We start from the raw sequence: 18,975 nt of genomic DNA on the forward strand, positions 1-18,975 counted from the left end.
CCTATGATCATAACTTCTTAAAGAGTTCATCTCGTGTTTGAACGTTCTACCATTGAATAATGATTCTTTATACTGTTCATGTTTGATATGCTTTTTTACCACATACTTCTTAACACCCTTGGCTTTTCTTATCTCTCCATTATCAGACTTTTTTATAGAATACATCTTCGGTCTTAATCCCACATACTCCGCTATAGGAGTCCCAGCACATTCATCCTTCATCTTACCTAACACCTTTTTATTTCCTACGCTGTGCAGTGGATTATCTTTTGGGTAATCGCTCGTGTCGTACATATCTATTTTTTCTGCCATATCTTTATACACATTCTCGGTTTGTATTTCCATCAACAAAGAATCTGTGTCGGTATATAGCACCTCGCATCTATCGCCGTATTGCTTCTTAAGTTCGTTGTAATAAAAGTCATACATTAAGTGTTTTGACAAGTCGAGAATACTCATACCGACGTACACCGGTCTGTTGAATTTTATATTACTCTTCTGCATATGCAACGCGGCTAAGTCATTATCGAATATCTTGCTTCTGTTAAAAGCCGGACTGGCTATAAGTTTCCTGAGTCTTTCTTCCTCATTAGATCTGACTAATTTAACATCGACACGCTTCCTTAGATTCTCCATAGTTTTACCGAATACTGAGTTATTCATGAGCTTATACAGATTCTTTTCGAAATCGCTGGTAGCTATCTTTCTTAAATCTGTGTTCAGCCTTATATAGGGCTCCATCCAAGGGCTTTGATCAAACTTTAGAACTCTGTGTATTTTCTTAAGTTTCATACCTAACGATAGATATAACTGGAGATTTCTGTAGTGAACTATATATTTTGTCTTATCCATCAAATTTGGTACGAGTTTTTCTACGTTAGCTAACCTACTATTACCCATCAAGGACCGTTGATATTCCGACATCCAGTCTTTATTAACCATTAATCTTTCGGGAGCTAGCGGATAACTGTTATGGTCTTTATGTAACGAACTCGGATATTCCAAGTCAACTTCTAGTATGTACCCTTTATTCTCATCATTATTATGGATATCATTCACACTGACCCATTCAAAACCACCCGTGGGTAAAGGTTGACTCATAGCCCATCCATACAAATTGTTGGCGTCGAGATATGATATATGAGTGTCGGGTTTACTCGGATCGTATCCTTCCACTAATTTATTATTAGCCTTAGAATACCTTTTCGCTGCCATCGATATACCACCTCTTAATCCTTTCTCAATAAACAAGTGCATAACGTAATCTGTGAGTAATTTTAGTTCTACACCGGTCTTCTTCAACAATGCATCCCACGATAGTCCGGGACTGGAATAGTACCATGCCGGGTCCAAGCCGTATTGTTTTAAACACGTCTTTCTAAATATCTCGAATATATCGGCGAGTAACAGTACATCGTTTTTTAAGTACAGATCGTGATAATCGCCTAAATTCTTACAACCTAATTTATCCCAGACCGTCAGAGCGTGTTCGTAATCGTCATCTGTTATTCTAGATTCCGTTAAGTTACTATAGAATGATTCGAGGGGTGGTAATTCAGTTTCTTCGAATCTAGACCAATCATCCATATATTCGTAAGGATATACACCTTTTCTCAGCAGCAAATGACGAGTTATCTTATCTGTATATTTATTTGTTATCGCGAAGTCATCGGGATTGTTCGCTTTAGCTAAATTGTCCAGGGAAGATAACAGAAACTGTACGGAGTCTATGAATCTAAGCCCATTACTTTGCTTTATTCTAGATTTCCCATCCTTGTACCTATAATGTATAGGTTTAGTCAACGAGAACGAAATGTATTTTTCCATGTTGTTAGGAATGCATGTTAAACCGCCGTCGGTCTTTGAGATAGCTTGCATAATGAGATGTGAATCATATCCTCTAAGGTTATGAAACACAACGGGGATGGGTATTGTTTGAGCATTCATTTTTAGTTTCAAGTTACACTCGTTATGAGCGGCTCCCCGATAATTACCCGTGACGTGACAATGATCTCTTACGGAATCCCCATCCAGGGGTTTATTACAAACGTGACAACTCGTTGACTTCTTGTGGGCCCTCCAATCATCTATCGTCATACGCATGGGTTTCTTACACGATAATTCTTCCCTGATTATTCTCTCTTCATTTTGTAGATATTCTAGGAACTTTCCCGCTGCATCGGGACCTCTGTAAATCACGGGAGTGTTTGTTTTCCCATCATACCTTACAACTATATATCCAAACCCACAAGGAATATGTTCTTGAGTTTTGTACGTATTATTGCTTTGGTTGGTATTTTCTATGGGTTTGATAAGCGCTTCGAAGTCGGCGTAAATTACGTACGGTACTGGCATTTGATTACAATAATGTTCAAATTTTAATATATTTTTCCCCTCTTTAGGCATATCGATCCTGATAGCATTCTGTCCAACACCTCTACAGTCTTCTTTATGCGCTTCTAATAGATCTTGTCTGCTGTACCCATGCAGGCATCTTTCGCAGAAATATTTCTTTTCCTTATGTTTTGTTTGATCGTATAGCACCCTGTTTAAACTCTTTATCCATGTATAATGATATTTTCCATCTTTTTCGATCAGAAATGAATTGATTCTGGGAATATGTTCAGGAGCGGAGCTTATCCTGTGTACAACAATTCCTTTAGAATGTCCGAAAACATTTATAGCTAAATTATTTTGCTTTTCCACCTTATCAATTTGTGATATTGGTGTGGGTTCGTCTATACCATCGAAGTTGAGTCCATCGTTTTGGGGATAGCTAGAAGGTCTATCCGGATGCTTGTCTACGGGGAACAATGCAGATCTTATCATCATTCTTAAACAATCATCGGATTTATTTTTTACGTTAATTATGGCTTTTTTCTTCTTATAATACGGGGGTAAATCTATATAAGATCCACCTTTGAAGGGCATATAATTCGCTATATCTAAATATAAACTATCGATTCTATCCACACCCCAACCCGAACCTCTATTAGTCCAGCGTTCTAAAGTTTCCTGTATCCTCTGAATTGATGTATCTAATGATGCGTTTATAGTATCAGATTCGGTTATAACTTCTTGATTGCTACGGAAATATGGTTCGGTATATTCGACGCTATCGTCTGCGTTACTTTTACTCAATGTCATTTTAATCGTCAGCTGGTATTTTATACTTTTTAAATCATCTAATTCCTCGTTAATTTTACTCGATACGATGGGCTTAATATCGTTAACATCCATGTTGGAATTAATATCCATCTTCCAACCTCTTAGATATTTACCAACACCGGCGGATGTGGGTACAAATATTAATTCTTGTTGTTGTTGATTATCATCATTATTATGTTGAATATCATCCTCGTCTTGTTCTTGTTGATTATTATCTAGTAAAGCGATCAATTCAGCTCTTCTCATTCGAGAATAACCTCTCAGCCCACTGTTTCTCGCTCGAACTCTGATTTCTCTAACAGTCTGTGGTGGTTCCAAACCGAGTAAGGTAATCAATTCAGCTTTTCTCATTCGAGAATATATACGTAGACCACGTTGCTTTGCCATAGCCTTCAACTCTCTGACAAAAACCATTGTGGTTGAATGGTATATGCAAAATGATTCATTTGTCTAATTGGTTGTTTTCATATATCTAAATACGTATCCTCCCCAACCTATTCCTCTCATTGATGTAATCTCTCTTCCTAGCATAAATAATCTGATTCCTGACCCTATCAGCACCGTGTTTCTTACATAAACAATAATGACCTTTGACCCCTATCCCGCATTCAGAACACTTATAGTTTATGTGTCCACGCTTGATGTAATAATTGTGTATACCGCAGTAAACATCAACACAGCGGCGGTTACATAGAGTCGTCTTCCCCATGAGTGTAAACTTGCAGTCTCTGGGCATAGCCAATGGCCAAGCCGGTGACCACCGCTGAATGATACGTCGCGTTTACCAACATTTTACCGTCTGTAACTGGAGTAGTCATGCTTCTTATAGCATTATATGAGGACTAACCTCTAATTGAACTTGTTGTTGCGGCGGGGGTGACGTTTTCTCTTCTCCGGTCTTATAAAAGAACCATACAGCCGCTATACCAGCAACTCCTACTAGTGCCCATGTTTTAATCGGATTTGAATTATTTATTAATTTTGCTTTGCGCGCCAGCCCTCCCTTCCTTCCTGCAGCTATTTTTTGGGGGTTCTTAGTAACTCTGGGTTTCTCATTCACTTGTGGTGCATCCTCATTCACTTGTTCCGCAATCTGTTGTGGTTGCGCAATCTGTTGTGGTGTCACCTGTTGTGTCTCCATTTATATTATTAAGTGGGCACGTATGTTTAAATTGACAATACCTAGCCGTTATTAAAGCTGTGGTGAGCGGAGCTAAGAACATTCCGAATCTATGATAAAACTCACAGCTCACTGAGCTTATAGCGTGTTCGATGAATGGGTCTTTCTCTAGAGATTCGCATAAATACATGCGATGTTCTGCCGGGATGGGGAGAAACGTACTAGCTACGACTGTGTATAGTTGTAATATAGACGACCCTATCGTTTTAGTCATGGTAGCTTCCAGTCTAGACTCGTAACGCGCGTACAGTTTTTTAATGTCTTCGTCGGTCATGTTATCAATTTTTTCGATGGTATAATTTTCTCCCAAATATTGGGAACATTTTCCACCGGCTACCAAAGCCGCGAGTCTTTCTCTATGTTTATCTGCATGTTGATGTGTATGTTGATCAGGCTCAGATTCTTTGAGCATTTGTTCGATGAGTTCGTCGCATTCCATAATGTAATACCTAAGGAGATATTTAAGTCTAACATAATATAATATGACATATCCAATACAACCCGTAATAATGAACTGTTGCGAAAGAACGATGATTTCGAACCACATTTTATGTCATATTAACCGCTAATGTTCAATTTGCTACATTTTTGCTACATTTTGCTACATTTTGCTATAATTTTGCTACATTTTGCTAAGCAATTGCATAAGCAGCTGGTTGATCGGTTTTTAATACGAGTTTACAGTGCTTCGTTGCCGCTAACAGTTTTCTGACTTTGTCACGTTCACCCTTGGTATAAATGACGTCATTTTCGCGTAAACATTCCTCGAATGAATCTCGGTCTTTGCAATGAAACAGCGCTACCCATTTGGTCTGCTCTCTGAGATCTTTCAGGACAGAGTTGTATTTTTGAGTAAGTACCCAAACGCTATGTTGAGTATGCCGACCGGAGAATGCTAAATACGAAAGCATATCTTTCTTTTTTGTTAATTCTTTACTCGCGCTGCAGTCGTCTATTAGGAAAAGGGTTGATTCTCCTTTGTATTTTTCGTGACATACTCGGAGACAGTCTTGTAAACGATCGCCCGGATCGACTCTGTGTATTCCGTCGTCATTCATTACCCAATCTCTCGATAAGTATGTTTTATTAACGCTTATAGTCGGGCACAGAATAATAATATGATCGAAAACGTCCGGATAATGACTTTCTAAAATATCTAGAATAAAGGCTGTTTTTCCGCAGCCCGTTTGCCCGCATATGATAGCGCAGTGCGGATCTTTAGGTAAAAGATTATCAATAGATTGCTTGCACGAATCTCCCATTTTGTATATTAAGTTGCGCATCCATAATCACGTACAAATATATGTTTAATTTACCAGCTGATTCCTGGAGCTTCGTTATCTGTATGGTGACACCCTCGCTAGCATTTTCTATTCTCCTCCCACTGCCGTGTAATTGGTCATCGTCCGTTGTTCGCATGTCGAGCCATAGCGCGTACTTCGAGGTGAGGTATTCACCAGACAGACAGATCTTTCACGACCGCAATAACTTCCGGGGAACGTTTTATAGAAGGAATTTTTTTAATCTTATCCCACTGGTGATACGCTAGCATTCCTTGGCTATATAGTTGATTAGGAACGCCCTCGATAGTCAATTCTACTTTTGTAATCTTGGGATTGTAGAACTTCTCGGTATTTCTTTTAAACGCATCTGAGGGGTCCTCGAACAACATTAAAATACCCTTCAACGACCTCGTGGGGACGTTTAGATTGATATTCCACATCGTATCTTTTTTGTCTCTCGTGATCTTTCGGTGTCGCAGCACGCGATCGTACAAAATGGCTAAACTTCCCGAATACTGGTTACGAATTTGTCTGGCTAATTCGGGATCCGTTATCATATCGTACTCGAGCGAGATATTGTCAATGGAATAGCTAGCATCTACATTAGCGGATCTGATTACTCTACCGTAGTCGTTAAAAGTGAGTTCGTATTCTAACCTATCGCCTAGGGATGCTTGATAAAAGGGCATGTGGGAATCTAGTAATTCAAAGTCTAGGGGAATATAGAATCTGTTACCTAATGCGTCGGCAACGGCCTGATCTTTTACGATGGTACCATCACCATTTTCAGCACCTACGCGCAGTCTCAATGTGTTCTTATTACAAATACCTTGGTACTGTAAGTTTTCCCGCTCTTTATCCGTTCTCCAGAGATCCATGTAACAATAGTATACATCGCTATCGTCGATACTCAAAACCTCATTACCGCTAATTTTAATAGCGATTTTCTTAACGATAGCACGACCTATATTCTGAACCGGCTCCTTGTTAACGTCGGTAGAATTCAAAACAATCGTAAATGCTAGTCGGACAGTTCCCGGAACTAACACATCGTGTGCGCCGAGATTAGGAAAGCGAACCAGAAGCGTTTGATTCTGATCGATGGTACTAGGGTTATTAGTTATAGTAACAGACTGACGAATTGCTTTGACCCCCAATGGATCTCGAAGTCTGCGTTGTGGGTTTAACTTGCGTCCGTATTGCGAAGACATTGTTATATTGAAAACATGTACCCTATGTTTAATATAAAAATGACTGATTTTGATATTAATGACTTAGATCTAAGTACCTTTGGTGACCCAATCGAAGATACTGATGAAACCAGGTTTGGTGACACAAATCTTAATGATGAAATTTTACAATCAACTGTCAATGATTATTACGATGCATTAAAAGATGATAAAAATTATGTTACTCCAATAGGTCGTGAATATTCAAAGTTTGAGATAGATAGTAAAGGAATATTGCGACTGCGTGGCGCTCCGGATATTGATCTTATGCATTCTCGTACTCGTAAGCCCCTAGCCTTGTCTACGATAGCCGCTAAAAAAGGCATCGGCTTTGTTCGTGATGAATTAGGTTTTGTAGACTACCGACGACTTCCCGCGAAGACTACTAAGGCTCTTCAGACTATGAGGAAAGAACTCGTTAATACAGATGATTTGGAAGCAGCCTCGATGGTGGCCTCGGACGGACTCGGAGAAATCTTAGATACCTATTACGATAATTCCACGGTCAGTGTACCACATTCAGAGTTCAGTATTAGGGAATTACGAGGTCTTGACAAGGCAATGCAAACTATGCGGGGAGAACTGATAAATAATATAGCCAAGCTATCCGAAATCGACAAACATATAGCTCAAGAGAAAACAAAACTCGAACGGGCGGGCGATGAGTTCAGTAGACGCCAAGTTGCTGAAAGATTGCGTAACCTAGAAGAAGAAAGATTGGCCCGCCTCGAAGCAGCTTCCAGTAATAGAAAGGCACTTCGTTCGCAAATCAGTCGTATTCGAGAAACTATCGATCAAGTCCTCAACGATGACACTACACTGGCCGATATAATTAAAACATTGTTCAGAGAACAGGGAATAACAATTGCTAGTATTTTAACCGCGTTGGGATTTATTATATCGACTTTGACTCTCTCGTTAACAGGTGGTGGAGGTGGATCACCGCCTAATGATAAAAACGGTATAAGAGAGTGGATAAAAAAGCATTTAAAAGCATTAGGTTCAGCACTGGGAAAGCTAGCTGAGAAAGCCGCGGCTGCACTTCCCGGTATAATAGGGAGTGTTGTTTCCTGGCTATTGAATTTATTAGCTAAGACCACCACTTGGCTTAGTCAAAACTTGTGGGGGTTGATCGTAGCAATTGCAGGGCTGTTGTACGTGTTCGCTAAAGACTATTTAACCAAATCATGAGTAAACCAACCGAGACTCCACCCACTACAAGCGCTGTTTTTTATCGATATGTTGTTGATTTTTAGCCGCAATATGCGGTGACACTTGTGCATCAGTAGATGTTTGTGCATTAAAAGATGTTTGCGGCTTGACTATTCCCTTATCACCCGTGATCGTTTGCGATATTAATTCGACGTTCATATCTGAATTTATACCTGTTTTTTGTTGATCGGTAGCGATAACAATTTTATTATTATAGCCTATCTCTTGACCGATCTTAAGTTCCATATTACTCGGAGACATGTATAGTCCCGGTGCATAAACGAAGTCCACTTTGGATCGAGCGTACTGTAATGCATCTTGAAAACGCTTTATAGACGATGGTATGTCAACTGGTGAATTAATGGCGTCCTCCACGTTTGAGACAAACTGTTTTTGCGCATCGAGCGCCGTCCCAGAACCGATAATGGACGTTCGTGTTTGAGATTGCGCACCGAGAATTGCCCATACATAAGTTCTTATCGATTCATTAACTCTTACAAATCCTGGGTTAGTAAAATTATTTTCCGTTTTATCATTAAGAAATTCATTCCAAGCGTCTCCGGGTGGTTGCTCAACCTTTTGGATGGTGAAAGCAACACCACCCTTAAAGTTCATACGATCATCTCTCCACTCGTTACTTGAGAGAGCAAAGCTCGGAAGGAGCCGACCCCTTTTCAGTAAATCATCGCTGACTTCTTTAACAGAGTGTGCACCAGCGTATGGAATACCTAGACCATGGTTAACTCCACTCAGACGCCAATCTTTACTCGTAGAAACATTAAATTCATTACAAATACGTTCGAATGCCTTCTTATCGTACTGATTATTTGTGGAATTCCACGCTCGATCCTGCGGTAATGGAGCACTAATTTCTTTAAGTATACGTCTAATCTGATAGTACACGTGAAATGACATAACAGACTTATTCAGTTCAAAGCCTGGAGCGTAAAGAGATACGCCACATCCCGTTGTGGCACACCATACGGCAAAGTTTAACTGATTCTGCCAAAATTTCATCGGATTGTGAAACCAATCGTGCACCATTTTATCGCTAGTTGCCGTGACCCTGTACTTTTCAAAGATATCGGGGAATTTAACTAAAAATTCAGCACCAGAGGCAGTTACTATAATCGATTGATTAGTAATGTATCTCGATTTCATATTTAAGTTATGATATAGTATCATTGTATATTTAATATGTATGTTACACTCCCGGGAATAACAAATGGTCAGTCTATTCAACTGCTTCATACTATCGATAACTCGGATGGACAACTCGAAGTAGCACTATGCGATGTAACATATTACCAATGGTGGACCAATATAAGTGCTGCGAGAGGTAATAATAAGATAATATTAACATATGACCATAATAGAATTACTACTATACCTGATGGGTATTACAGCATAAGCTCACTCAATGATGAATATTTTAATAATGAATTTTTTTATAATGAATTTTCTACTGGAATTATTATCACACAAAGTGAGGCCACTGGGGCAGTGAAAATCATCAATGAAAACTCAGATATAATTATTGGTGAGAACTTAGCATACACACTTGGATTAAAAAAAAAGAACTAAAATTACCAAGCGGCATAACAGTGATTGCAGATACTATCGACTTACCTGATTTAGTTCCCTATAAAGAGTTGTTCATTCATCTTGATCAAATAAGCACGACGGATAATATTCAACTAGAAAGTCCTTCAACTCTACTCAGAAGTGTTCCGGTCAAAGATGGAAAATACAATAGCGGTAGAACGGAATCTTTCTCGTTATTACAATATAAAAAATTAAAGCGGGGTATTATTTCAGACCTTAAAATTTCTGTATTAGATGTAAAACACCAACCTGTGAATGTAGGATACTTAAGTGTAACACTCCATATTAAAAATAATGGTTGATTCCATATTTAAGTTATGATATAGTATCATTGTATATTTGATATGTATGTTACACTCCTGGGAATAACAAATGGTCAGTCTATTCAACTGCTTCGTACTATCGATAACTCGGATGGACAACTCGAAGTCGCTCTATGCGATGTAACGTATTACCCGCGGTGGACCAATATAAGTGCTGCGAGAGGAAATAATGAGATAATAATAACAAATGAAAGAGATAGAATTATTACTATACCTGATGGGTATTACAGCGTATGCTCACTCAGTGATGAATTTTTTAAGCCTTATGGAGCTAGTCTCACACAAAATGAGGCGACTGGGAGACTGAAATTATCCCCTGGAATAATGGGTGTAATTCCTTACAGGAACTTAAGAATTACAATTGGATTTGCAACCAATTATACTATAATAGTCGATTCATCAAATGAGGGAAATACATTACCCGATTTAGTTCCCTATAAAGAGCTGTGCATCCATCTTGATCAAATCAGCACAATAATAATATATAACAAGAAAGTCCTTCAACTTTGCTCAGAAGTGTTCCAGTGAAAAATGAAAAATACAATAGCGGTAGAACGGAATCTTTCTCATCATTACAATATAAAAAATTGAAGCGTGGTATTATTTCAGACCTTAAAATTTCTGTATTAGATGTAAAACACCAACCTGTACATATAGGATACTTAAGTGTAACACTCCATATTATAAATAATGGTTGATGCATCAGGCCCTGGAACGATAAGACAATGTAATACAATTGCGCTTTCCGATCTCGGAGACACGGAAGGATTCGATAAACCCGGTACCAATGGTAAGTTATACGCTTTACACTTACACGATAATGTATACAAGCGGAAAGAAGTTACATTCACGGGTAATCTAGAAGATTTAAGCGATGTCGACGTTAGTAGACTCCTTAAAACCACTCCGTACAAAATTATTTACAACAGTGAGAATAAATGGACTATGGTCGAAGCAAACATCAAGTGGCTGCTGAATATCGTCATTACCCCACCTTATGCGATGATGGGTAAGGGACATAATTTAACTAAGATAATAAATAGTGGCATCGTACTCGCGGCCTATATCCCGTCAAAACGAAAAAGTGTGTTAGTCACTACCCTACCCTGGTGTCGGTTTACTATCAACTATAATCGCCGCGCCTATCGTGCTCGGCATGGAAATAACCGCCGGAGTCTCGGGACTGGCAGGAATAGCGATAAAATTCATTTCTCGTAGGTTGCAAAAGAAAGCATTAAAACACGATAGTATTCGGATACTCGCCGATGCAAAGTTGAACAGCATCGAGGATCATATTTCGACAGCAGTGGCCGATTGTAAGATATCCGAGGATGAGTTTCGTTTAGTGCTGTCGGAACTCACCAAATACAATGAAATGAAGCAGGAGATTCGATCAAAATCTCGTAAGACCAGTGGTATTAGCGAAGACGATAAAAAAAAGTTCATAGAACAGGGGAGGCAACAAGCGCGTCAATTATTCCGTGCCAAAACCAAAGAACTGGTTGGAGATTAAAAATAAATTGCTTACTATCGTGTGATTACATTTAGACAAATGCTTACATAAATATATAATAATGGAAAAAACTATTAAATGGAGAGAATTACCACAAGGTTTTTATTATATCAGTGATGTCAAACCAACCAAATACGGTAATCAATTGTTTCTTATCAATTTACAAAAAGAGTGTAGTTATATAGTCTGGTCTCCTAGTAAAATGAAGGAAGAACTTAATAAAAATGTTGAATATCGCTTTATCGATAAAAATAATGAAGAATATTTTTATTACCATTTAGACTCATCTAAAGCAATGATTGGCCCCAGGTATTGGTGAGCTGGAGTCAATTTAACTTAATCTCATGACTATCGTTGAATCGCATAGTCATTTACACATAAAAAATCCCCCCTGTAGTAGCAGTATAGGTATATGAATCCCGCTCCAGTGGAAGTGGTCCAGAACCCCCATTACCTATACTACTTGAGGCGACAAAATGGCTCCGTGATTTGGTTGATTGTGTGGCACTGATGTACATGGTGTTGTTGCTGCTCAGAATAGCAATTGCTGGTTTGTCAGTAATAGGGCAGAATCTTGCTGGATGCCGCAATGAACAACCAACAAATAAGAAAGGTTAAAATAAATTACTCTCCCCTATGGTGTGACAGGATCAAATGACCGAGGACCCGAATCCCATATTCATCCTGATAATGATTCTAGGATTGTCAGCATATGCTGGTGTGTTTCACTGAGAAAGACCTTCACCTAAGACCTGCATCACTTTCCACCCACACCAGGCTGACACCACAATATATATAAAAAATACTGTTCATTTACAGAGGATTCATTGTGACCATCCAATCCCTTATCATTTCAGAGGATCTTACGTATGACAAAAGTCCATCGTACCGCGTCATCTACAAGACAACGGTTGACCTGCCAGATATTGAGATTGACTTTGTCGCAGCCATCCATGTTGACGAGTGGCCAGATTACCCTCTGGCCAACAATTTACGAAAGAAACTATCCAGGGATTTGCCCAGCGAGGTTGATCCAAAAGGGATCATGGATGAGGGCTTCAATACCGTGATGAAGCATTGCAAGGGTATATATAACTACTGAATGGCAGTACATCTGTCAGCAAAATATGCCAAACCATCGTATTTTGTGTGCTCAAATTCAAACACGAATGTGGCACAAAAACAATCTCGATACTGTGTTTAAGTTCAGAATATATAAATACCAATGTATCAGCTGTTGAATGCAAATGACGTCACAGTATATTAACTTACAGGTGGTCATCGAGTCATACTAACTGGCTGGAAGACCTACAGTAACACATGGCCTAAATACGTCACAATGGGATTCCCTTTCTACACACACTAGGGGCACCTTGAATAAACGCAGAACAATTAATTGAGTGAACATTGTATAGTGTCTTATTTGTACAGAAAGCCAACACATACGCCATTTGTGAAATTGCTGTCTGTGGATAACTCCAAATGAGTACTATATGAGTACATATGTAAAGTTTGCATTTGACGTGATTATATTGTTTACAGGGTACAAAGGCGTTCTGCTGTTTCAACGATTCGTTGTTTGTTTAAGCTGATGTTCCGGACAAGGTTCTCCAGTGGAAGATGAGCTTCACCTATGCAGAGAAAATGCTTTCGAAGCACGCAGACAAGAAATGCTGGAAGCCAGTTTTAAGAATTATCAAGCGGGCAAAGGAGATCGCAAAAGGTGACAGTGATTTATCCGCCACATCCAGCATATCAAAGCAGATCGAAAAAGCTGCTGAGTACACAAAAAGGCATTTCTTCCCTGACAGCGATGGCAGCTTGGGCCTGGGGACGTACCCGATACGCATGTTGATGTGGACCCTGCTGTATGACAGAGATTTAGGAAGAGGGTACAGAGCCTGGCAGAACTCAGACACGCTTGAAGAACTGCATGTCAGTCTTGGACAATTTAGAGAGATGCTAGTTGGAAATCTACCGATTCCGAATCTGTTTATGCCCCTAATGGGCGATACCATGACAACTGCAAGATATGATGATAAACGTTTCATGTACATCATGACGTTGGTCATTGGCGTACTGTTTTCTGAACAACCAGATGATTAAAGGTACCTGTTGCATTGTATCTCCAGGTCTACCTATCCTGCTGCTACAAATGCAACATAAGAAACTTCAAGTTTGATATATTTGGAATCAGTACCATTTTTTTACTATTGCCATTTTCTGTGTTTTGTAAGTGTTAAAGAGAGGCTCGGGTCAGTTGGCACTCCTAGCTAATTTGTTTTATAGTCATTCAAAACGCACTTTATAATTCTTATTCCAATGTGTTTAACAATCTAGCAGTTGATGAATACCGGTACCCGACTGGTAATCCAGGATACGTTGAACCAACTCACAAAAACGCGCTTGACACAAGTAGGTGGTGCACAGAAATTGGGCAACATATTTGGTTTGTTACAGGTGGAGAGGGTGTACACATGTTATGCACGTGCAGGTCATGACGATGAAATAGACTACGCCTCCGTGGACACACTTATTGCTCATAAGACTTTCAAGAGATCGGTGTGACAAGTCGATACCAGAATGCTCTAAAAGTCGTTTGATAGAGGGTCTGTCGGGTAGCCTAGTGGTTAAAGCGTTCGGTCGTCATGCCGAAGACCGGGGTTCGACATGGAAACCTTGTGCGATGCCCACTTCCGGTGTCCCCCGACGTGATATTGCTGGAATATTGCTAAAGCGGCGTAAAATAATACTCTCACGTTTGATAGAAGTTAATTACAAACAAATAAACCTGTCAGAGCTAGGTTATCATGGCTAAATCCTACGTTCTCAGCCTGGAGAATTGGCCTATAATGTCATAAGTTACATGGAGAAAGAATGTACAAATCAAGTGCAAGTATTTTATAAAGCTAGCATTGCCATTGGTATGTCTGCGTCTACGCTAAAGCGCATCAGGATGTGAAGATTGATGCCATGACAATCCAAATAACTCAATGTCAATCCAGCCAGCAATACAGTGAAAGCCTGATAAGTGGCCCTAGAAACAATCACTACTTTACAGGTTATCTAGCTAACCAACTATGACTTGCGTGCCTTGTTTAAATCATGTTCCTCACGTTCTGTATGCATTGTTGGTTGGTTCGTTGGTTGGTTTGTTGTTTTACGCCGCACTCGGCAGTATTTCAGCTATATGACGGCGATCTGTAAATAATCGAGTCTGGACCAGACAATCCAGTGACTGATATCATGAGCATCGATCCACGCAATTGGGATCGATGACACTGCACTGATAGGAGACACAAATAATAACTAAAATAATAGTGATTAGGCTTACAATCTTTACTTCAATCTAATTCTAAATAAACATCAATATGCTTTATCATCTCTTCTCCAGAACACACCTGTGATGTTTATCATCACTTTACGCTCATTAACGAGATGGACTCATGTGGAAAAGTGTAGCAAGACAATGGTGTCGCCTTAAGAATATGTCTAGTAGGTTAAACAAACACGTGTTTAACTTGGCTGATAAATACGCTGTAAATGGTTGTAAAAATTGGAATGGTAGGGTAAGAAAGAAGTTTAGTAATATAGATTTAGGACATCTATTAAACGATACAGGTTTTATTGATAAATTTTCCGTTTGTACACAGGTGGAACAATGGTGTAAAAATAAATATGTTACCCGTTGGAGTGATCTGTTAAGAAAGGAAGAGGGGCGAAATGGGCTTAATAAGTTGAGAAAGTATCGATGTTACAAACAAGTATATGGGACAGAATATTATCTTTGAAATAAGATGCCCAGAAACTAGCCAAGTTTAGATGTGGAGTGGCTCCTATTCGAGTGGAAACCGGTCGATACGAAGGTGTACCTGCCAATAATAGAATATGTTTTCACTGTAATGACAGCGTAGAAGACGAGATCCATGTTTTGTTTCACTCTTTTTAATGAATGTATTGCTAAATCTTATAATGTTTTAGATATGCCTGATATCGACAAACTTTGTTTTATTTTCAGTGACTCCAGTGTGTGTTTGATACTTGCCAAAGTCTGCTTTTTAATTCTTAATCGTAGAAAACATCTTTTATATGGATAACTTTTGACTATGTCATCTTTCTATCATTTATGTATAAATTCTGTGATAATTCGTCTCTCATAATTCTATTGAATGGTTCTGTACTTTTTAACTATGTCAAGTTGTATAAAGCTGTTTTATGTATGTACAGGAGTGAGACGTTAATAAACTATTTTCTGTCTGTCTGTCTCATTGTCGACTGCAGATTAACAGGGCAGTTAGTGTAGGGTGGGGATCAGCACTCCCAGCATCTTCCCGAGGCAAGCGTGTCCACTCGCCTATATCTATGCCGTGGAAACAAGACTTTCATAAAAAGGCTAGTGGACCCTCTTGCCTCTTGTCTGTTCATTACTTAACTGAGTAGTGACGGTTTGGTCAGCAGTGTGTTTTCAACCACACTGACTGCTATTCTACTTATCATGTCATATTTACTATGTAGCAGGTCTCTGAAAACCAAGGACGTATATCTAGACAAAAGGTTTTCTACTGTAATCGTTCTACTTATCAGACAAAAAATAATGATAATTATATAGTGACAATGTCAGGACCAAAGGAAATTATCAACATAAGAGAGTTTTATCGGCTAAACAGGTTTCTACATAGTGAGAATACACTGTATTACATTGAAAGTATAACGAAACCTCATAATCAATAACATAGGATTAATTAAAGAGTTTGTCATTGAGTCAATTAGCACTACGTTAGTCTCAGCCTTCACAATCATTTGATGAATGACATGACAATATTCATTATTGCTCTCTGGGGAATTCCATTCTTACAGAAAATGAATTCCCTTCGTTGTCACGATACTTCTCAACTGTTGTTTTTACCACTGCAAATTTGCTGTCACCGTTTTCAGCCACTGGTACCTCACATCAGCACGTACTATTATGTGCATTTGAACTCGCCACTAGAACTTGTTAGCCGAGACAGAACACACACATTTCCATCCTACAAGTTGTCGAGGACCACCTGCTACCCCTTTCTTCACAATGGTACGCGCCAGTGGGCGGACCTCATACATAGTCATACGGGGTTCATTGTCAGGTCACATCTCCATTTATCCTGGATTACCAGTACTTACACAGTGTCTCAGATAGAGACAAGCCACTACCATCAAGACCAGCACTGAAAATAGTTACCAGATCATCCCCCTTCAACTCTAATCCTCGATTATCCAGCTATTATAATGTTTTCATTTTATTGTGATGGAATAGAGATACGGTATGCTTGGTAATTGAGGATGGACAGATGCGAGAAAAACAGTCCAGCTTCAATTCGTATGTCAACATTGAAAATGACCTCCTCCGTGGTCTGATGGTATAGTGTCCGTCCGGAGAGCGGAAGGTCCGGGGTTCGATCCCCGGCCGCGTCATGCGAAAAGACATTAAAAGATTGTACTTGTTGTTACCCTGTCTGGCGCTCGGCATTCAGGGGCTAAAACAAGGACTGGTCGGCTCGGAGTCCGTATACTGTATCTGAGTGGGGTATTCATGTTAAACTGTATCTCAGTGTGCTATCAGTATAAATCGGCATTAGTTCGGACTAGTGCACCCACGCACGCACGCACGCACACACACACACACACGTCCCTATATAATTGCAATAATCTTGGACAAGACGTTAAACCCCATCTCACCAATATTGAAATTGTTAATTTTTCGAAGTATTTATTTCAAATTGTTAAATCTTTGTTCGTTGTGATTAGTAACTGATGCTTTGTGTAGTGGTTTCACCCTGGCAAATGTACAGTGATGTGGACAATTCAGTGGGTTGCTGAAAGCAGATCCTTCTTAATGGTGATATTTTGATATAATTCTGTATTTATGTTTCTATATCTGTACAGCTTATCTTTCCATCTTTTTGTGTTATATATATATATATATATGAAATAAACTCTGTGAAAGAAGCTCTAATTAATTTGTTGGAGTGAAATAAGCTTAACATTTATTCACCAAAGTTATGTGGACGTTTGTGAACATGAAATATAAATGTGGCACAAGACAATCATGATATCAGGCACAGGTACCAAACTTAGGGTACCTGAAGCACAACAAGACCCATCAGGAGACGACATGTCCCCCCCAGTCTGGTGCAATTCGGAAATGGGAGTTCGGCTACTTATACCCCACTTTGGGTTCATTGCCATTGGATACATTCAGTTCAGTGAAGAAAAAACTAATGCTGTTCAGTATTTTTACAGTTCACTACTACACTGATCTGTATGGAAAATTTCATCAAGTTATCGAGTTCTGTTCCGGAAACATATACTACCATCACAGTTAAGTCCAACTTGTCCTCATGAAAACATGAAAAAAACAGTCATCTATACTGTCATCCTGCTCCTGGTACCACTCCTCCACTGATGTTTTGAATACACATATTCACAGTCACATATGTGATACTGAAGTGCTTTCAATCAAAATGTTGATATATTCTTGCTCAAAGAAATAACGCAGTCAACACATAAATTCAACCCTCGGACCTTGTGAGAAACTGCTGTCATGTCTGCACTGGTAGCTCTCTGTGTATAGGGGCGGTCGGGTAGCCTAGTGGTTAGAGGGTTTGATCGTCTCCGAAGACCCGGTTTCGATTACCGACATGGGTACAATGTGTGAAGCCAATTTCTGGTGTCCCCCGCCGTGATATTGCTGTAATATTGCTAAAAGCTGCGTAAAACCATACTCACTCACACTCACTCACTCTGTGTATATCAATAATCACAACAAATAGCTTCTTTTGTTTGTAAACACAATTTAAATATTTGTAAATTCTGTTTAAGATGTACAAATCATAAAAAAAGTAACTCGCGTACACATGAACAATAAACAAAACAACCGTCACTATATGTAAAATACTTGCATAAATCTGCACATCATGTGCCTTTAAAAATAACCATGGTAACAGTCATGTTTATAATTTGTAAAAGATGTATTTACAAATTATGTCTGAACGAAGAAGCTGTATCTCAAATCAATATCATGTATCACACAATATATTTAAAGTTATCCAAAGTATTCTATGTCCATTCTATTCCGTCATCGTATTGTTCTCCAGTTCGGTTAAACCCCATAAACAGGGATGATATAATATCCCCGGGAATTTATGTATCACCCTAGGGATTTATATTATTTTCAAGGCATATTTGCTGTATAATTTATAATAATATCCCAGGTATTTTATTAATACAACTTCCGTTTAGATTGTAACTTAGAATGTTTCTGGCTAGAAATTTATTTTGCATTTGAATACAATGTAATGAAATTTAAAATCAAATGACAAACGTTTTCATTATATTCCCGAGGATCGAACACACAACCTTCATATCGGTAGTAACCAGTTACAACCAGAGCTTTGTTTTAAGTCCATTTTGAAACTAAATAGAC

The 18,975-nt window shown here is 39.0% G+C and overlaps 1 protein-coding gene across 2 annotated transcripts in view; it reads left to right on the top strand.

Moving 5' to 3' along the window:
• The window catches only part of LOC139478316 (cyclic GMP-AMP synthase-like receptor 1), a 31,150-nt gene extending 15,338 nt beyond the window's left edge, over positions 1-15,812 (top strand). For both annotated transcript variants that reach the window (XM_071260740.1, XM_071260741.1), the window contains exons 4-5: positions 12,371-12,598; positions 13,102-15,812. In XM_071260740.1, the coding sequence (XP_071116841.1) occupies positions 12,371-12,598; positions 13,102-13,619 (746 nt within the window). In that variant the 3' untranslated portion in view covers positions 13,620-15,812. The remainder of the gene's footprint in view (positions 1-12,370; positions 12,599-13,101) is intronic.
• Positions 15,813-18,975: the final 3,163 nt, after the last annotated feature.

This window comes from Haliotis cracherodii, unplaced genomic scaffold (genome assembly GCF_022045235.1).
Source record: "Haliotis cracherodii isolate W230 unplaced genomic scaffold, xgHalCrac1.p SCAF_4, whole genome shotgun sequence".
Lineage (NCBI taxonomy): Eukaryota > Metazoa > Mollusca > Gastropoda > Lepetellida > Haliotidae > Haliotis > Haliotis cracherodii.